General features: G+C 48.2%; 1 protein-coding gene across 2 annotated transcripts in view; it reads left to right on the top strand.

The window, feature by feature from the left end:
* The window catches only part of FBLN7 (fibulin 7), a 57,134-nt gene extending 49,865 nt beyond the window's left edge, over positions 1-7,269 (top strand). The window contains exons 5-8 of one of the 2 annotated variants that reach the window (XM_027554511.1): positions 973-1,110; positions 2,077-2,214; positions 3,902-4,040; positions 6,233-7,269. In XM_027554511.1, the coding sequence (XP_027410312.1) occupies positions 973-1,110; positions 2,077-2,214; positions 3,902-4,040; positions 6,233-6,605 (788 nt within the window). In that variant the 3' untranslated portion in view covers positions 6,606-7,269. The remainder of the gene's footprint in view (positions 1-972; positions 1,111-2,076; positions 2,215-3,901; positions 4,041-6,232) is intronic. The other variant, XM_027554512.1, reaches the window with a different exon arrangement.
* The last annotated feature ends 14,339 nt before the right edge of the window (positions 7,270-21,608 follow it).

Genomic DNA, 21,608 nt, shown 5'->3' with positions numbered 1-21,608 from the left:
GGAAGTCTCTCCATAGATTTTTTTTTAAAGTATTTTAAAATTAATTTTCATTGGGGGTATAGTTGATTTAGTTTCTGCTATACAGCAAAGTGAATCAGTTATACCTATACATATATCCACTCTTTTTTTAGATTCTTTTCTAAAATATATATATTATATGGATTGACATGTTTGCTCAGTGGTGTCTGACTCTGTGACCCCATGGACTGTAGCCCGCCAGGCTCCTCTGTCTATGGAATTCTCCAGGTGAGAATACTGGAGTGGGTTACCATTTCCTTCTCCAGGGGATTTTCCTGACCCTGGGATTGAACCCACATCTCTTGCATTGGCAGGTGGATTCTTTACCACTGAGCCACCAGGGAAACATATATATGTATATATGCACACATATACACTACTATATATAGTAGTGTGGGGTGTATAGTCAATCCCAATCTCCCAACTTATCCCTCCCGTCCTTTCCCCTTGGTAAGCATAAGTTTGTTTTCTACAGCTGTGACTCTATTTCTGTTTTGTAAATAGGTTCATTTGTACCATTGGTTTTAGATACCACAAATAAGTGATATCATATGATATCTGTCTTTGATTTCACTCAGAAAGACAATCTCTAGGTCCATCCATGTGGCTGCCTTATTTCGATAAACTCCATAGTTTTAAACTCCAGTGATCACTGCTAGGGTCCTGGTGCTTTGAGCCTTTGAAAGTGAAACGCGGATCTCACCTTACTGTGGTCCTCTGGGTGCAGTTGTGTCGCCTGCTTTTCGCGCATCGTTCTTTTCGGGCGCGTCCCCTTGTCTTCCGCCCGTTTGGGGTGGGCGCTGGATCACCGGCTGAGTTTCGGTTAATTCCGTGTCTTTCCTCTCCCTACTCCAGAGTAAGCTCTGAGAAGGGGCCGCGCCCCGATCTCGGGACTCCCCCAAGGTCAGGCCCAGGTGCGCCAGGCCCGGCCCTGAGGATGTCTTCTCCCCGCAGCCGCCCCCGAGGGCAGCGAGGCAGGGGACGCCGCCTTCAGCCGGGCGCCGCGATGCGCGCAGGTGGAGCGGACGCAGCACTGCAGCTGCGAAGCCGGATTCCACCTGAGCGGCGCCGCCGCCGATAGCGTCTGCCAGGGTAGGCGCGGGCTCCATCGGGGGGAGGGGACGCGGAGGTCGTGGGGAGAGGGGCTCCTACCTGCAGCCCTCCCGGGGGGTGCGCCCGCGCCCAGGTGTAGGTGCCAGTGGGCGGGTGGCTTCCTGCGCGTGGTCTCAGAAAGCCCCGCACCTTGCTGCTTAGGTAAGTAGGTGTGGATCTGATGGTTGCTAGGACACAGCTAGCGCGGAGACGTCGGGAGCGGTTCTAAGAAAACATCCGGGGGTCCCGGGTCTACCCTTAGTCATGCGCACTTGTGTAGAAGTGCCCCTCCCTCCCGGCTAGGATTGCAGGGCAGGTGGCAGGGCGGAGCTAGAATGACAGCCCCTCACCATACCCCATCCCTGTCCGCAGAGCTGTGCAGGGGCTTGGGCTCATTCTCTGGGCCCCTCTCTGCTTAGTCTTACTGACTGGCCCACTTTTGCAAACCTCCTCCTGGATTATCAGACTTCCATCTGAAAACGACTCAAACCAGCGGTTCCAACCTAAGAATTGCATAGTTGTTGCTAACGGCCTCATTTTACAGCCACAGAAACCATCTTACACCCGTTCCCAAAGATGAGAAGGATTAAGGCGGGGCGGGGAACCAAGGCGGAAGTCTGGGTCCGCCGCCCCACGCTTTGCTCCCTAGGGAGCAAGGTACTTGCCAGGTTGGACTTGGCAGCCTCGCAAGGTCTGCCCAGGTAGTCATCAGCCTTAGAGGAGAGGCCCAGGGTCCCCGCCCGTATCAGCTCCCTCACCTCCTCCCTTCGGGCCTCCAGGTCCTTGGCTTGGGAGTACTCCTGCTTCTCTTCTGAGTCCTCTGCAGGGGATCGGCCTTGGCAGCCACTGCGACCCGGCCCGTTAGCCACAGCTGCCACCGATGGTGACGCAGCAGCCATCCTGGGTCACGGCTGGTGGCCGCCCACTGGTGGCTCCTGGAGTCATACTGGGCACTTCTGTCCCCAGATGTGAACGAATGCGAGCTCTATGGACAGGAGGGGCGCCCCCAGCTCTGCATGCACGCCTGCGTGAACACCCCCGGCTCCTACCGCTGTGTCTGCCCCAGTGGATACCGGACTCTGGCTGACGGGAAGAGTTGTGAGGGTGAGTGAGGCTGCGGCAAAGGAAGGTGGTCCCAGACTGTGGCTCTGAACTACTGGGGGAGGAGAGGAGGGCGGAGGGCTCCTCTACCAACTGACATGGAATCCAAGCGAACAGGGAGCTGCCCAGTGACGTCCTAGTGGGGCCCCATGGCTGGGCTTAGAGGAGTGGGTAACCTGGGACTAGAGAAAGAAGGCATCCAGATAGCCATCATCCTCCCATCATCCGTCCATCTATCCATCATCCATCCACCTTTCCTTCTATCCTACGAGGATTCACAAAGGCCCGTGTAGGATTGTGTGGGGTTTGAAAAGAAGCCTGGCCTCCAGGCCAGGAGCTCATAGAATATGCAAAGAACAGAGGGCATATAAAGGGCATGATATTAGCCACGGAGGGCAGACCCCGGGTCTCGCCGACTGAGGGGGAGGCAGGTCGAGAGAAGCGTTGTGACCAGTGGCACTCGTTCGTGCCCTCCAGCACCTCTGTAACCTGTCACGTCCGGAGGGGGAGGACGGGGTCCTGGGGAGGGGAGCTCCCCAGGACTGCCATCAGACCTGGATTTCTGTTAGGAGCGACAGGGCTTCCAGTTATCAGAATCAGCGTTGGGCATTTTGCAAAGTTCACTGCGTGTGCAGCACCTTTTGCAGTGCCTGCTGGTGCCCTTCATGTGGGCCCATCAGTGATGGACGGGTGGCAGGAGATCTTCTTCCTCATTGGGTGCCCACTATTTCTTCTTTTTTTTACCTCCATGGATTTTATTTTAACTTTTATTGGAGTTTAGTTGCTTTACAATGTTGTGTTAGTGTCTACTGTACAGCAAAGTGATTTAGTTATACATACACGTATAAACTCAACATCCAAAAAACTAGGATCACAGCCTCCTGTTGCATCACTTCATGGCAAATAGAAGGAGAAAAAGGGGAAACAATAGCAGATTTATTTTCTAGGGCTCCAAAATCACTGCGGATGGTGACCACAGCCATGAAATTAAAAGATGCTTGCTTCTTGGAAGAAAAGCTATGACAAACCTAGACACTATATTAAAAAACAGAGACATCACTTTGCAGACAAAGGTTCAGGTAGTCAAAGCTATGGTTTTTCCAGTTGTCATGTACAGATGTGAGAGTAGGACCATAAAGAAGGCTGAGTGCCAAAGAATTGACGTTTTCCAACTGTGGTGTTAGAGAAGACACTTGAGAGTCCCTTGGACTGCAAGGAGATCAAATCAGTCCATCCTAAAGGAAACCAACCCTGAATATTCATTGGAAGGACTGATGCTGAAGCTGGAGCTCCAATACTTTGGGCACCTGATGCGAAGAACTGACTTGTTGGAAAAGACCGTGAAGCTGGGAAAGACTGAGGGCAGGAGGAGAAGGGGGTGACAGAGGATGAGATGGTTGGATGGCATCACCAACTCAATGGACATGACTTTGAGCAAACTCAGGGAGATAGTGAAGAACAGGGAAGCCTGGCATGCTGCAGTCCTTTGGGTCACAAAGAGACACGACTTGGTGATGGAAGAGAAGCTCTTTTTAGATTCTTTTCCCATATGGATCATGACCAAGTATTGAGTAGAGCTCCCTGTGCTGCACAGTAGGCTCTTACTAGTTGTCTGTTGTATATAGAGTATTGTGCATTTGTTCATCCCAAGTTCCATTTACTGGCACCCTGCCCTCACCTGGTATTTCAGATGTTGATGAATGTGTGAGCGCACAGCCTGTGTGCCCCCGGGGGACCGTGTGCATCAACACGGGCGGAGGCTTCCAGTGCGTCAGCCCCGAGTGCCCTGAGGGCAGCAGCAACGTGAGCTATGTGAAGACATCTCCGTTGTGAGTATGACTAGGGCCACCGTCAGCTGAGCGCGTTCACCCTTCACCCAGGCCTCCCCAGGGGTGGGCTGCATTCTTCCTAGATGTTCTCGGGAGAAGGTACAAGTATTTCTGTTGAAACGCACAGCGCTGTGTCTGGCTTCTTGGAGTTTCCGTCTCTTTCCTTTTAGGGTTTGCATTGAATGTGCTGCTGCCCTGGGTAGTAGGAATGATGTTCCTGAGCGCTCCCCTGAGGACAGGGAGGCCACTGGGGGGAAGAGGGCAGTGGTGAGGCTGCCAGGAGGTATGTACGGGACAGATTCGGAAGAGGATCACTTCCTGTGTTCACAGGGTACCTGTACACTTTGCATTATATCGCTCTTCTTTTCTGCTGCTACTAGGAGTTTTGATTTCTAGTAACCTCAGCCCCTCACAGACTTTTTTTTTTCTTCAAAAGGTGAAGACAGGCTTTTAAGGAGAATAACTACAACTATCACAAACAACACATATTTCCTCTGAGAGATAGAGATCACAAGAGCCTTGGCATTGTCTTTAGAATGCACTGACCCAGTGAAGCAGCCCCTTGAATGGCTGTGGGGGCCACAGCAGGTTAGAAGCAGCCAGAAAGCTGGTGGCAGTTATTCACTGAGAGTGAAGACACCAGGGTCTTCCTGCAGTGTCACACCTTGAAGGGACGGAGGGGCCGGTATGTCAGGCCTCGGCAGGCATCCCTGATGAACAGCCAGAAGTCTGCTTGACCTCCGTAACGGGGATGATCTGAGTCACCAGAATCGCTAAATTGCCTCTGTCTCTTGTGTTGGATGGCGCTAGTGGTAAAGAACCCGCCTGCCAGTGCAGGAGACTTCAGAGACGTGGGTTTGATCCCTGGGTCAGGAAGATCCCCTGGAGCAGGGCATGGCAACCCACTCCAGTATTCTTGCCTGGAGAATTCCATGGACAGAGGAGCCCAGCAGGCCACAGTCCCTGGGGTCGCAAAGAGTCAGACACAACTGAATCAACTTAGCACTCACGCTTGTGTTGAATGAGGTGAAGAAAAAAATAAAAAACTATCAAAGCACTTTCACAGGAGGTTGACTCCACATACCTAAGGAAGGCAGACTGGGGGATGAATGAACACTGGGGGATTCCCTGTAGGCCCAGCAGTGTGGACTCAATGCTTTCCCCGCTGTGGCCCGGGTTCAGGCCCTGGTTGGAGAGCTAAGATCCCTTAAGCCATGCTGCTGCTGCTGCTAAGTCACTTCAGTCGTATCCGACTCTGTGCGACCCCACAGACAGCAGCCCACCAGGCTCCCCCGTCCCTGGGATTGTCCAGGCAAGAACACTGAAGTGGGTTGCCATTTCCTTCTCTAATGCATGAAAGTGAAAAGTGAAAGTGGAGTCGCTCAGTCGTATCCGACTCTTAGCGACCCCTTGGACTGCAGCCCACCGGGCTCCTCCGTCCATGGGATTTTCCAGGCAAGAGTACTGGAGTGGGGTGCCATTGCCTTCTCCACCTTAAGCCATGAGACACTGTCAAAAAGAAAGAACGAACACTGGGTGTTTAGTAAGTTCACCACATGTGCAGAACCACAATTTAGGATGTCAGCAGCTAACTGCTGGGGTCTCAGTACGCTAGAAGGGGCACCTGGTTTGAATGCTAGCACCATCATTATTGAATCTTTCCCGGCTTTATTTTTCTACAGAAACAGTGAAAGAAAAAGGGCTTCCCTGGTGGCTCAGATGGTAAAGAATCCACCTGCAATGCAGGAGATCTGGGTTTGATCCCTGGGTTGGGAAGATCCCCTGGAGAAGGGAATGACAACCCACTCCAGTTCTGGCCTGGAGAATTCCATGGACAGAGGAGCCTGGTGGGCTATAGTGCAGAGGGTTGCAGAGAGTCCGAAACAGTAGTAATAGCATATTATAGTAGTAATAGCATAGTATGTAAATGGTAGTAATAGCATATATAAACATACACGCACACCCAGATGTACATGGACAGATGGGTCAGGGAAGCACCTTTTCCTGGCCTGACACCAGCCACACTCCCTGGCCTGTGGTTCTGGAGTGCCCGTGTCAAAGAACACATGGCTGGAGGAGTCACTCCAGAGCCTCTTTAGGAAGGCAGGTGGGACAGACCAGCCTGGTCAGAGCAGCCCCTGCTGACTTTCCCCAAGGCTGAGCGTCCCCTACGTTTTGCCTCTCTGTTCCAGCCAGTGTGAGCGGAACCCCTGCCCCATGGACAGCAGGCCCTGCCGCCACATGCCCAAGACAATCTCCTTCCACTACCTGTCTCTGCCTTCCAACCTGAAGACGCCCATCACACTCTTCCGCATGGCCACAGCCTCAGCCCCTGGTCGGCCGGGGCCCAACAGCCTGCGCTTCGGGATCGTGGGTGGGAACAGCCGTGGCCACTTCGTGATGCAGCGCTCAGACCGCCAGACTGGGGAGCTGATTCTGGTCCAGACCTTGGAGGGGCCTCAGACGCTGGAGGTAGACGTCGACATGTCTGAATACCTGGACCGGTCTTTCCAGGCCAGCCACGTGTCCAAGGTCACCATCTTTGTGTCCCCTTATGATTTCTGAGGGGGTCCTGGGGTCACGGGGTGCAGCAGCCTGGGCTCGTTTCTCTTCCGCAGAGACGTAGCTGTGGGCGTGGGCCGCAGCAGACATCTGTCTCCGCCTACCTGTCCCTGTGGCTCTCAGGACAGTGCCGCACGCCATCCCATGGTGCTGAAGTGCAAACCCACAGCCCAAACTATTGCCGTCGTATGTTCTTCTGCTTTACGGCCTCCCATTAGATGATGCACTTTCTCAGATCTTTGTTTCTTTTTAACAGGGGAACGGGCAGCTTGTCAAAATGCTGCACGAGTAGCATTACGAGTTTGAACCAGCTGGGGAGGGAGGAGCTTGTGGCCTGTGTCTGAGATGGTGGCCCAGCGTCTGTATTGTTATTGCAGAGGTTCCGGGCACACTGAGGGTGAATCATGCCCCGTGCTTGTGGCGTGGGGGGCAGGTTCCTGCCACGACTTGGCCCGTTCTTCTGTCTGCACTCCCCTTTGTATCACGCGGCTGGCCTTCTCACCAGAGAGCCACGGCAGGGCTGGACCCCCACGCAGATTCTTCCGGACCAAGGAGCCAGAGTTTATGTGCAGATTCTGCCTGAATGAATTCCCTTTTGAGAAACCATATCTCAAAACATAACCTGGTATTATAACTGAAAAAATAAAGTCTGTTGCTCGTCCCTGTCCATCTGGCTTCTCCCTGACCGTGAGCTAGCCCAGTTCTTCCCAGGAGGGGGTACCCAGTCCTCTCCCGTCTAGGCTGGAATAAACTGAGATAAACAAATGAGAAAGGGAACACAGAGGTGATGTAGGATTGCTCTGTCAATAGGAACTTGGCTTGGCTGTGTGGGAGCCTGGTAAGGCAACATCTGCCCACGGAGAGTTTACGAAAACGCTTGCGTCACCGTTGGGTCCCGGCTTCCCCAGTTGCCCAGCTGGGAAAAAATCTGCCGGCCAGTGCAGGAGACAAAAGAGACACGGGTTCCATCCCTGGGTTGGGAAGATCCCCTGGAGAAGGAAATGGCACTCCCCCGCCCCCCGCCCAGAGTATTCTCTCCTGGACAATCTCATGGACAGAGGAGACTGGTGGGCTACAGTCCATGGGGTCACAGAGCTGGACAAAACGGAGCACGCATGCATTGCAAACCATTGATTCCAGGGCCCTCCACTCCTGATGGAGGAGCCCAGTGCTGACACCCTCCAGTGACGGAGTTTCGAACACTCTCTCTGGGGCTGGGAGTTGGGGGTGGGGTGGGTGACGGTTCAAAAGACAACTTAGATGCTAGCTGAGTCATCGGGAAATCACGTTCATCCAGGTGAGATTTCATCCCAGATGTCCTGTTGAACAGTTCTTTGTATTGCCCTTGGTGTGAAGTGGCGCCTGAGGGAGAGTGTTGCCAGTTTAGTGATCGAGCCCTACACCAAGGTGGTTCCTAGGACACCTCTCTTTGTATTACGTCAGAGTGAAACACAGTCAAGAGTTCCTTCTGATTCTTCTGGGATCAGCTGTGACTTCTCCAGCAACAGAACTTAGGGCCTGCAAATCTGCTTCCTCGTGTTGTTACAGGTCATTGTTACAACTGTCATCCAGGTGGGAGGGGGCTTAGGGCTTAGTGGGAGAATGAATACATGTTATCCGTATGGCTGAGTGCCTTCGCTGTTCATCTGAAACTATCACAACATTGTTAATTGGCTATACCCCAATACAAAATAAAAAGTTCAGAAGGAAAAAAAAACCCTATCATTCCAGGAAAAAAAACAAGAGTTCTTCTCTGGTCGTCCAGTGGTTAAGGCTCCACGCTTCCAAGGGAGGGGTACAGGTTCAATCTCTGGTTGGGGAACTAAGATTCCATGTGCCATGTGGCCAAAAAATAAAAAGATTAAAAAAAAAGAAGAAAACTATCATCCATGGCCTTGTGTCTCCAAATAGTGCTTAATAGGTCAGAAGCCTACCTGTCACCCGATCCCTAGGAGAACGCCAGGTGGGAGGGACCAAGGTGTGGCCATGCTCCTGAAAGCGCAATGTGACAGGTGTGTGGACCTTCCTTCTTGCTGGGGGAGGGCGAGTGGTGCCAGAGGACAAGCTCCTTACCTCCCAGCAGGTAAGGAGTGATTTGGGGGGCTACAGAGCAGATGCCCCCCTAATTTGTGTAGGATGACGACATAGGCCAAATCAAAACCCAACATTTCCATCATCACAATCCACCATCATCAAACCTATTTCCCATTTATGAAATGCCATGCTGAGCCCCAGTGCCTACCTATTAATGCCTGCCTGAACCCACTGTCTTGTGGATTATGCCTGGACCTTCCTCTCTGGATGACGTCCTGTTCTTCGCCTCTCTCAACTTTCCCCTATGGAAACCAATTTCTCTATTGCCCATTCATTGCTCCAATCTGTGCTAGGTCAGAATAGCTAGGAGGCTTCCCTGGTGGCTCAGATGGCAAAGAATCTGCCTGCAATGTAGGAGACCTGGGTTCGATCCCTGGGTGGGGATGGTCCCCCTGGAGAAGGAAATGGCAATCCACTCCAGTATTCTTGCCTGGGAAATTCTATGGACAGAGGAGTGTGGTGGGCTACAGTCCATGGGGTCACAAAGAGTTGGACATGACTGAGTGATTAACCTAACAACAGATATTAATTTGCAGCCCTTTTCACGTAATATAGTTTCATATTATTTGGCAGGGGGCTTCTAAAACTTTTTACTAGACATCGTTGCAAACATAGACAAAAGTACAGATAATAGAATGAACTCCATGCGCAAATCAGCAGCTTCAGCAATAGTCTCACAGACAATCTTGTTTCATCTCTGTTCTAATCCCATGCCATGACAATTTTGAAGCAGATCCCGGACTTCACATTTCATCAGTAAATATTTTAGCATGTATATCTAAATGTTCTTATGTATAACCATAAGAACTTAAAAAAAAAAAAAACTATGACCTGGATAACAATCCAATCTAAAAAATCAGCAATAATTCCATAACACCTTTAAATATTTAGTCATTGTTCATGTTTCTGAGTGGCTCATCCTTTTTTTGTTTGTTTGTTTGAATTAGGTCCATTCTCTATAATTTGCTGGTTCACTTCTTAAATCTCTAATCCATAGCAGTGGTTCTCAAACTTTAGCATATACTGGAATAACTTGGAGGCTTGTTAAGAGAGCACTGGGGCTTCCCTGGTGGCTCAGTGGCAAAGAATCCACCTGCCAGTGTAGAAGACACAGATTTGATCCCTGGTCCAGGAAGATGCCATGTGCCTCAGACCAAGTAAGTCCATGAGTCACAACTACTGAGCCTGTGCTCCAGAGCCCGGGAACCACAGCTACTGAGACTGGCTGCTGCACCTACTGAGGCCCGCTCACCCCGAGCCCGTGCTGCACACAAGGGGCCACTTGTGGTGAGAAGCCCGTACACTGCAACGAAGAGTAGCTCCCACTCACGGCAACTAGAGAAAAGCCAGTGCAGCAGCGGAGACACGGCACCGCCAAAAATAAACAAAAACTCTAAAAAAATCCATTTTATTAAGTAAAACCAAACAAACCCCGAGTACTGGGTCCTTTGTCCTGAGTACTCCTCAGGGTCTAGGTTTTCTTGAGTGCATCTCTGTAGCTTCTTTTAACATGGCCCTCTGTCCTCTCTTCCCTGGTGGCTCAGTGGTAAAGCATCTGCCTGCAATGTAGGAGACCTGGGTTCAATCCCTGAGTTGGGAAGATCCCCTGGAGAAGGGAATGGCTACTGACTCCAGTATTCTTGCCTGGAGAATTCCATGGACAGACGAGCCTGGCGGGCTACAGTCTATGGGGTTGCAAAAGGTTAGACGTGACTGAGTGACTTACACTTTCACTTTTCTGTCCTCTCTATTTTTTATGTCAGTAGTTATAGCTAGAAATTCAATTAGAGTGCAGTTAGGTTAATTCTCACAGGACTGCTCTATTGGTGATGACAGGTATTTCCAGTGGGAGCCGTATTATCCCTGGTTGCCTCTTTTTCCTGATGTCAGCAGCTCCTGATGATTATTGCACAGATCCACTACTTCTTTAGTGCAAATAATATTGCAAATAATATTCTAGTGCTATTGTTCATTAGTGGCATATCTTCTAAGGAGAAATTTCCTTTCTTTGGTTATTTGGCTACCCTGCGGCTTGGTTTGTATAGGAAAGATTGGATAGGATTTTCTTAATGTTTTTTTTCCCCCCTATTCTTTTTCTTCCTTTTTTATTTGGCTGCATTTCAAGGCATGCAGAACTTCCCCAATCAGGAATCGAACCTGCGTCCCCTGCAGTGGAAGCAGAGTCTTAAACACTGGAAAGCAAAGTCTTAAACAGTAGACCATTGGGAAGCCCAAGACGATGAATTTTTTACTTTTTCCCCCTTGTCAGTTTCCAAAGTGGTTCCCTAGCATCTTTCTAAGCTTTCCAGTGAGTGTTGTTTTCTTCTTGGATATATTATGAACTCGTGGCTTAGACATATTTGACATATGCTTCAATCTATAGACGTTATTGGAGAAGGCAATGGCACCCCACTCCAGTACTCTTCCCTGGAAAATCCCATGGACGGAGGAGCCTGGTAGGCTGCAGTCCATGGGGTCGCGAAGAGTCGGACATGACTAAGCGACTTCACTTTCACTTTTCACTTTCATGCATTGGAGAAGGAAATGGCAACTCACTCCAGTGTTCTTGCCTGGAGAATCCCAGGGATGGCGGAGCCTGGTGGGCTGCCGTCTATGGGGTCGCAGAGTCAGACACGACTGAAGCGACTTAGCAGCAGCAGCAGCAGCAGCATAGATGTTATTATCTTTACTGTCACTCAAATTGTCCCATTTGGCTTTTGGGAACTACTTCAAGTTGACTAATTCTTTTTGACATGACTCAACTGGTCTAATCCACTCCAGTATTCTTGCCTGGAGAATCCCATGGACAGAGGAGCCTGGTGGGCTACAGTCCGTGGGGTCAAAGAGTCGGACACGACTGAGGGACTAACACACACTGGTCTTTGGTAATTTTGTAGTTATCTTGCAGGACAAGATGTTCCACACTTGTCTCATTTGTTTTATGCTCCAGCCTGAAGTCATTCATCTCCCCTCCCACCCCCCCCACCCCCCCCATCCCACCCCGGGATGCGTCCATGTTCTTCCAGTGGAGCATGGTCATTAGATCCAAATCTGAGCGTAAGGAGAGCTCGTTGGTAGTGGTTTAGTCATTGCTTCTTGGTTTTAGTGAATACAGCTGGGAAACAGGTACTATCCATTTTTTTAAAGAAACTCTACGTTAGTTTATACTGATACTCCCAATTCAACTCAAGACTACAGGGTTTTTAATGTAACTTCATTGATCTTACATCTGCTCTTCTTTCTGTCATTCGGAAGACCTTCTCAAAAATGACCAAAATAATTACGTTGTTGTTCAGTCACTCAGTCCTGTCTGACTTTTTGCAACTCACGGACTGCAGCCCGCAGGCTTCCCAGTCCCTCACCATCTCCCAGAGTCTGCCCAGGTTTATGTCCATTGCATTGGTGGTGCCATCCAGCCATCTCATCCTCAGACACACCCTTCTTCTTCTACCCTTAGTCTTTCCCAGCATCAGGGACTTTTTAAACCCTCAGGATAACAATGCCAAAATTATCACGAAAAAATTACTGAAAAAGGTAAGATTTTTCTTTTGCAGTTTTTTTTTTTGTCCTTAGGGTTTATGATATTGAGGATGAACAATCAAATAACTTGGAATAGCTCCTCTCTCTGTGGTTTGGCCCAAGCATGAATCAGGGTTAGGATTATTCACTTTGCTTTGCTTCCATTTTTAGATTTTTTTCATTTTCATTTTTAAAAGTTGTGTAAACTATTTACATGATTATAAAGTCAAATCCACAAAATGAGCTGTAATCAAAGCTGTCTATATCCTAACATTGTCCCCTTCCCCCTATGTCCTCCTTCTATCATAATCAAGTTTTTTCCACTTTACCCTTCCATTTAAAAACATATAAACACATGATAAATGATAGCATACTAATTCACTTAACACTTGCCCTGATCTTGGTTTTTTCCCCCTTAATGATATATTGAATATGAATCCATAGAACCAGATAGAATGTTCTATAAAATGCTGCTTTATGAAGACGTATTATTCAACCAGTCACCCTTGACTGACATTTGGCTTCTGTCTAGTCTGTTGCTATTTAAACACTGCAGCAATACCTGCTTGTCTCTGTGCATTTTTGCCTTTTTATCTCTAGGGCCGGTTTCCCTGGTGGCACAGTGGTAAAGAATCCACCTGCCAACGCAGGAGACACGGATTCGATCCCTGGGTCGGGAAGATCCTCTGGAGAAGGAAATGGCAACCCACTCAGTATTCTTGCCTGGAGAATCCCATGAACAGAGGAGCCCCACAGTCCCTGGGGTCGCAAAGAGTCGGACATGACTGAGCGAGCACGCAACAGGCACAGGCAGGCGCCTGTTCTCCCACCTCTGTGCACTTCTGCCCCCTTGTGGCTGGGTCGCAGTATCACAGAGTTCTCTCCCCTCCAAGCTGGCATCTCCACTCAGGTGGAGGCCCCCCTGACAGCGCAGGTGAACTGCTGGCACACAATGTGCGCGGCATGAGCAAAATATGGTCCCAAGCCACAGAGAGTTTATTTTAAATTTTATGTATTTATTTTTGGTCGCATTGGGTCTTCGTTGCCGTATGCCAGTTTTCTCTAGTTGCGGCGAGCGGTGGCTTCACTTGCTGCCAATCACAGGCTCTAGGCATGCGAGCTCAGTAGTTGCTCCACTGCATGTGGGGTCTTCCCAGACCCGGAACCAAACCCGTGTCCCCTGCACTGGCCGGCGGATTCCTATCCATTGTACCCCCAGGGAAGTCCCACAGAGATTTTAGAGTTGTTACTCCAGCATAACTATCCTGACAACGCAGAGCGAGAAAAAAATAAGGAGGAATCCCTCCATCACTAACAATGAGATCATGCTACGGGTTGAAGGATGGCATGCACTCAACTCCTTATACCTGCTTTACACCAAACAGAAAAACCACACGCACAAGTGATATCTTACATTGCAAAACTGGGCTACAATGGTAGGTCTCAAAGTCTCGGGTAGGTTTCCTGGCAACATGGAAGAAACTGCAATGAGAAGTCTGCACACCATAACAGATAGTAGCTTCCTGATTGCTGCAATTAGAGAAAGCCTGCATGCAGCAGTGAAGACCCACCACAGTCAAAAATAAAATAAATTTTAAAATCTTAAAAAAAAGAGAAAGCCCTCAGGTGTCTGGAGTCCAATGTACCGAGATGAAATTCCATTTTTTAAAAAAAGTGATAAAAACAATCACCTCCTTCATGAAATTCCTGCTAAACTGAGAGAAAACCATTTTGCAGTGAATGCAGAGTCACGCTGGGGACATTCAGGAGGCTAATTTCAAACACTGTGGCCTTTTTTCTTTTTACAAAAGAGAAGTTGGTTGATTTTATAACTAGCAGTGACATAATTCTACTTATTTCAGCAGTCGGAGCTGAAACAAGCAGCTCAATCAGCATATTTCATAAATATTTCATAAATTCATTGACTCCAGGGATATGGAAGGAATTTGGACTCTTAATCCCAACCCTGAATTACTAGGCTAGAAGACTGGACACGGAATCAAAACCATTCTCCCCTCAGGGTCTGCAGGACCAAAAACTTCCTCTCTGAACCCTCATCCCCCGCTTCCCCACAGTCCCTACCTGGCCCCCCCCGCCCCCACCATCTCTCCAGCAAGATTCCTACAGAAGGACCTCTCTGGTGGCTCAGTGGTAAAGAATCTGCCTGCCAATGCAGGAGACATGGGTTCAGTCCTTGATCTGGGGAGATCCGAAGTCGCAGAGCAACTAAGCCTGGGGGCCACAATTGCGGAGCCTGGGCTCTAGAGACCAGGAGCTGCAGCTGCTGAAGCCCACATGCCCTAGAGCTCATGTTCAACAAGAGAAGCCCGTGCACCACAACTAGTGAAAAGCCTGTGCAGCAACGAAGACCCGGCACAGCTTTAAGTAAATAAAATCATATATACATATATATATATAAAGATTCCTACAGCAGAAGGCGAAGAAGCCCTTCCCCTTACAGTGAGGCCTCAGAAGTCCCTTCTCTGTGGTCTTCGTGAATGAAACCGCTGTCACTCACATCAGGGGCAAGTGAAGGACCAGATAAAGTCGGGTTCTGCCCTAAAAACGACTGCAAGGCCTGCATTTCCTTTTCCTCGGGTACACACAGAAGGGGAACACAATTCATAATCTTGACCAAAGTGAGAGGGACTTCCCTAGTGGGCCAGTGGTTAAGACTCGGCAGCTCCATGCTTCCAGTGTGGGGGAGACAGGTTTGAGCCCTAGTTGGAGAATTAAGATCCCCCATAAAGTGGGGCATGGCCAATATATATGTGTGTGTGTGAATCAAAAGACAAATGGACGGGAATTCTTCAGAGGGTTCCTGGAAAGTCAGGGCCTTCCTGGAATCTGAGAAACAACCTTGCCAAGCCCACGGACATCACTGTACACAGCACCTACTGGCTACTTGACAGGCAGACAGGTCACTTCCTAGGATTGCTCCACCTCTCATTTGCCACAGTTTCTCCTTGGTTAAGAGGGAAAAACTGCTTGGCTGTCAGCCAGCCTCGCGGGGAAACCAAGAACGCAAACAGAAGCAAGAGCTTCTGTGGCTTTTCCAAACATGCTGCTCCGGGACTTACACCACCCAGAAACTGCACCCATTCAGATGTGAGCATCACAAACTGCCTAAGCATAAACTTCCAACACCTGCTCACTCCCAGAGACCAGACCACCAGTTTGTCCAGCAACTCTGTGCTTGACAAAATCTGCCCCACCCCAGGACTGACTCAAAAACTCTTGTTGGGCTTCCCTGATGCTCCAGTGGTTAAGAATCCACCTGCAAGTATGGGGGACACAGGTTCAATCCCTGGTCTGGGAGGATCCCACATGCCTTGGGGCAGCTAAGTCAGTATGTGCCAATTTCAGAATATCAGGGAGGGCACCCCTGAAACCACAGAAAATTTGGGTGAGGCCTCAGAAGAGAGGGTCCTTCGTGCAGCTCAATCTTGTTACAGCCACGGTACCTTGTGAGATTTTTTTTTTTTAATTTATTCATTTTTGGCTGTGCTCAGTCTCCACTGCTGCACGAGTTTTTCTCTAGACGCAGTGAGCGGGGGCCACGCTCTAGTTGTGGCATGCAGATTTTTCACCGTGGTGGCTTCTCTAGTTGCAGAGCACAGGATCTAGGGCACTTGGGCTTCAGTAGTTGTGGTTCCCAGGCTCAGTAGCGGTGGTGCACGGGCTTCGTTGTTCCAGCGCATGTGGGATCTTCCTGGATCAGGGATTGAACCCACGTCTCCTGCATTGGCAAGCAGAGTCCTTACCACTGAGCCACCAGGGAAGCCCTCTTGCTGAGATCTGCCAGAACCAAGGCCATGGGGAGCAGCCACCTCCCCATCTGTTCCAGGGTGCTCCCTTCCCCATCTTGCCCTCTAGTCCCCCACCTGGAGGGGCCTGCATATCCCATTCAAAAGTCAAGGTCACTTCTACCTTTTTTTTTTTTTTTTGGTGCAGATTTAGCTGGAGGGCGCATCCCCAAGAATTCAGCCCGGCAGAGCTGATGGCAGTCTTGCAGGAGGCCGGGCAGCTTTCTGTTTCCTGAGGGGCAGCTCACATCACCTCCGCAGCTTGGGGAGAACATAGAACCCTTCACTGCCACACAAGGACAGCCATTCAGCCCCCGAGACAATCAGGAATTCACTGGGACTAGGTTTTCCTTCTTTTCACACCAAAGTGACCGTTTTATATGTCTTTGGCTGAAAAAGGAGCGTTTCTGTTGAATCTGGATTCACCAAACTGAGCTCCGCGACATGAGGAAGTTGAAACTGGCTTACGGTCCTCGGGTACACAGAAAGGCTGGTGTGTCAGCAGATACGGACTGAATCACGAATTTGTTCAGGAAGTCCAAGATTAAGTCCAGTTTATATTATTATGTAACAAGCTTACCTGCCAAGCAACACATCCAGGCAAATAAATTTAAAATATTTTTGTGCAGGAATACAGCTGGGATTCAAAACTTGTATTTACTTAAGACTTGTGTGAATGGTAAATAAGGCCACTTCTGTGGAACCCCTGAAAAAGGCAGTTTAAATATCTGGAGCAGGAGTGAAGGCCTTACCCACTCAGAAATAAGGAACATCAGGCTGGAAAGGTGAGTTCCTGGACCGCCAGGCAGGAAAGGGCGATTCTGAAATAAAAGACTAGAAGATGGGACACCTGCAGTCTTCATACCAGGCAAAGATAAGCATTTCTAAAGTGCAGACATGGGGGAAAAAAGATGTCAAACAATACTTAATAGTGAACTGTTGTCATCACTCCTGAAAGGACAGACAAAGGATCTCTGCAATCTACTGCTTAATAAAAAGTATGAGAGGACAATGACCAAAACAGTGAAAATTAAATTTTTTTTCAGAATTCTGGAAATTAAAGGCTTACAACAATTCAAAGAGAATCTTACTTGAGAAAAACAGCTGAAAGGACTTCCCTGGAGTCCAGTGGTTGAGACTCCGTGCTTCCAATGCAGGGGATATAGGTTCAATCGCTGGTTGGGGAACCAAGATCCCACATGCCATGTGGCACAGCCAAAAAAAGAAAAAATAGCTGAATCTGGGTAAAATGTCTTGTGGCAATGACTCGCCCTAATCTCACTCTTCTCTCCCCAGCAGCCTTGAAGATCGAGAGCTCCCAAAATAACAACTGAAATCCAGTATGCAGTCTCAAGACCAGGCAGAGATGGTGATGCATGCTGTCACGTTCCGCTCTTGAACCCATGGACCGCAGCCCGCCAGACTCCTGTGTCCATGGGATCCTCCAGGCAAGAATACTGGAGTGGGCTGTCATGCCCTCCTCCAGGGGATCTTCCTGACCCAGGGATTGAACCCACGCCTCTTATGTCTCCTGTATTAGCAGGTGGGTTCTTTTACCACTAGGGCCACCTGGGAATGTCCTAGTCTGTTTTAAGGATTCATCTCATTAGTTACAGCCCACCTGGAATCATCTTCCTTTCGATGAACTCAGAACCAACTGATCGGAGATCTTAATGGAGGGTTATGCAGGGTGTTTACACTGGGGTCAAAAATTTTGGGAGCCACCTTAGAATACCGCCTCCCCCATTTTCAAACTGAAATGTTGGTAACTTAATAAAAGCCACCATTTTTAATGTACCAGTAAGAAAAACTAATAGTCAATGAAAATGTGATATTCCATCAGCTGTAAAGTACATCCCGATTTCAGAGATGCTGGCTGTGAAAGAAAGCACGCTTGTTTCTTACTGTTTCTCACTGTGCTGCCTACAGGAGCTGACGTGGTGAACAGTCTAGGTGAGGACAGTGGTGGGTGAGGACTCGTGGCCTCTGGATCAACAAATAGTTTATTTTTGGGTCACGTGGATTAGCTTGTCTTTGACTGTAGGTAACATAAAGCCTAAATCAAAATGGTCTAAACAGTAAAGAGAATATATGATTTCACATGGCATGACATGAAATCTCAATGTTGGCTGTCTCCGCTTTTAAGGGTCGTGAATTCCATGGCTCAGTTGTTCTCAAGGACCCAGGTTCCTCCCAACTCTCTTCTCTGTCATCTTCCACTGGCTAGCTGGCTCCCCTTGAGATCCTAAGACAGCTGTATCTGTTCTGGGTGTCTGTTTCGACACGGCAACATCTAGTTCCTTACCAAGTATCTCAAGAAATGGTAGCTTTTCCAGGAGTGCAGCAGAGGACCTGACTTTGTATTTCAAGCTTAATTCAACTAATGGCAAGAACGACTTTTCCATTAGTTGTTGACACCAGTAGTATTCAACCTTGGTTGTGCTGTTGAGTCATCTGAGAGCTACTGAAAAAACCTCAGGTTCACACATCCCAGGCTTCCCTCCAAAACTCCAAAATCACAATTTCTGCCTGGAGTGGGCCCCACGCATCAGTATTTTTTTAACCCCTGAATGGTCGTGTTTATCAGTGAACCGAGGTAACGGTGCTGGACGTCAGGAATCCTATTAAGACCGGGCACAGGTAATCCAACACTCTTGCCCCTGAAATTACTGAAGTTCTACAATTGGGTCAACACATTGGAAGACTACGCTGTCATTCAGTTACTAAGCCACGTCCAACTCTTGCGACCCAGCAGACTGCAGCACGTCAGGTTTCCCTGTCCTTTACTATCTCCCTGAGTTTGTTGAAACTCATGTCCATGGAGTCTGTGATGCCATCCAACCATCTCATCCTCTGTCGTCCCCTTCTCTTCCTGCCTTCAATCTTTCCCAGCATCAGGGTCTTTTCCAATGAGTCGGCTCTTCGCATCAGGTGGCCAGAGTATTGAAGCTTCAGCTTCAGTATCAGCCCTTCCAATGAATATTCAAGGTTGATTTCCTTTAGAACTGACTGGTTTGATCTCCTTGCTGTCCAAGGGACTCTTAAGAGTCTTTGCCAGCACCACAGTTCGAAAGCATCAGTTCTTCGGCGCTTAGCCTTCTTTATGGTTCAACTCTCACATACGTACATGATTACAGGAAAAACCACAGCTTGGACTATACAGACCTTGATCAGCAAAGGGATGTCGCTGCTTTTTAATATGCTGTCTAGGTTTGTCATAGCTTTTCTTCCAAGGAGCAAGGGTCTTTTAATTTCATGGCTGGAAGACTACACACTTTACTTATATTGTCTCACCAACTGACAAACCCTGAGTTTTGCTGTCGTGTGTCTTTTAGTAACTGATTGCAAAAAAGTTCTATGAAATATCACAAAGGATCTTAGAAATGAGAAATCTGTTCACGTTCCACTCAGCAATTTCCATAATGAAGACCTATGTGAGAATTTTTTTATGAAACTATTATTAAAACAGTTAGATTTTATACCTTTTCTCCTTCCTGAAAATAAGAGGTAAACAGATAATCACTTCATCGTTTTTGTTTGGGCTCTAAAAAAAGATCAGTGATAGGGTTGTCCTGGTGGTCTAATGGGTAAGATTTCATGCCCCTACTGCAGGGGGCACCAGTTCGATTCCTGCTCAGGGAACTAAAATTCTGCATGCTGTGCAACATGGCCAAAAAAAAAAAAAAAAAATCAGAGATACATTTAACACAGCTGTAACCATGCAGACCAAACGATGTGTTAATCCATGTACAGTTTCCGCCATTACAACTTTTTTGTTTATTATTTCCCCTGGTTGATTTTTTAATTATGGTTTTTTTATGAGCCTTCCTAGTGGCTCAGATGGTAAAGAATCTGCCTGCAACGCAGCAGACCTGGGTTCGATACCTGAGTCATGAAGATCTACAGCTATGGTTTTATTATACATGTACTTGCTTCTAAGTGCTTCAAGGGTCAGTGAGATTCATCAGTAATTTACAGGAGGAAGCCAAGCGGAGCAGCAGTGGCTGTGGGCACTTCAGCCTGCTGATGCCCAGGCTTCAGAGTGCTTAAAACCGGGCAAACAGACCCTGATTCAAGGTACAACAGAGCAGAGGCCTGACTGCGGCAGTGCCTTGGAAAACCTGCTCTAACTGGGGAAAAGAGAAGCAAGTGGAACTGGAGGCTGGAGACCAGCTGAAAATGGCTCTAGGAACCCCCATGCAAGCGACCCACTGCCTGAGGCTGGTCTAGGTGCACAGGGCACATCTGCGAATACGTCTCTCCTTCAGGTTGACTTGACGCCACAAGTTAAGATTCCCCTGACACAGAGATGCTTGCCTCTTCAAAATAATAATAATAGTTGTAGCTATTTAAATTCCTGTGACTCTCAGTCCCTCCAACCTCCGCTTGGGCTTCTAAGTTCAGAGGTAAGGTGGGCACTGCCTCTTTGAAAACAAATACTTTTTTCTTATACATAAACTTTATATGTGTATTTAAACTAGACAATACATAAAGAAAAAATTGTTAAAAACTGTCATAGAAGATTAAATACAAGTATTTTCAAGGCTCATGAAAAGAGAGAAAGTATAAGCTAAATATTTTTCTTTCTTTTCTAAGCAATGGATCCCATTATCCACCTCAAAAGGTTTTGAGGCTTAAATTATAAAAAGTCAAACAGTACTGAATAAAATAGCCCAGCGCCTGCACATGCCAAGTATGTGCTCATGTTCGCTTACTGTACAATAGCCAGTGTGAGCTTACATACAGGTTGGCCAAACGTCGCTTCTACCACTGCCCAAGCCAAGATCTTGAATTCAACTGTGTGTGAGCTTTAAAGAAGATATAAAATGTCAATTCTACAGGTAACATAACCACTCTATTGAACAATGTCATTAAGTTACAGAAGGTTCTTATAACGAACCTTGTTAAAGCATCGACTCAGCGTTTCTCCCATGTGGCTTCCTATGGGTGATTCTAGTGCTTTCTCTTTCCCTCCTCCCCATCACAGCCATGGAGTGAGCCTGGCAGACAGCAGTGGGAGCTGAGAGATGACCTGCTCTCAGCTCACAGACTCCCCATGCTAAGTGCCCAGGACCCATCCTTGTTTCCTCCTTTCTCAGGTCTTGTCTGATACACCTCTGCTTGAGTATATTCAATTTCCTTTCTGGCTTTTATGGGATTAGGTTACAACCAAAATAATTCTGACTCATATTTTCAAACAGGGCTTTGCTAACAAGCGTCACTAACGCTGGCCTCTACTGTACACAGCACGTTAGCGATCCTATTACATATAATGATGATCGTTTCAGTTTCACTGTATTTTTCTAATAATAATCAGTACTACTAAACAAAAGTACATGCTTAGAAGCTTATTATTTGTGCTTGGAAAATTCTGTATTTGAATATTATATTAAGATATCACCACACTCCTAAACTTTACATTCTACTGCAGTTTATGAACTAATGAGAAAGATAACCATTCTACTATCTTATCGACAAAAGATTTAGGAACTCCAGGCTTAAGAATGGCATAGCAGAAGCCCCGGCCGTCGCTCCGTGGCGTGCTCCCTGCCCGCTCTGCTCTCGCCCGGCCGGTCGCTGGCTGGGG

The sequence above is a fragment of the Bos indicus x Bos taurus genome, chromosome 11 (genome assembly GCF_003369695.1).
Source record: "Bos indicus x Bos taurus breed Angus x Brahman F1 hybrid chromosome 11, Bos_hybrid_MaternalHap_v2.0, whole genome shotgun sequence".
Taxonomy (NCBI): domain Eukaryota; kingdom Metazoa; phylum Chordata; class Mammalia; order Artiodactyla; family Bovidae; genus Bos; species Bos indicus x Bos taurus.
The sequence above is the reverse complement of the archived record's forward strand: the minus strand, read 5'-3'. Positions and strand labels throughout refer to the sequence as shown.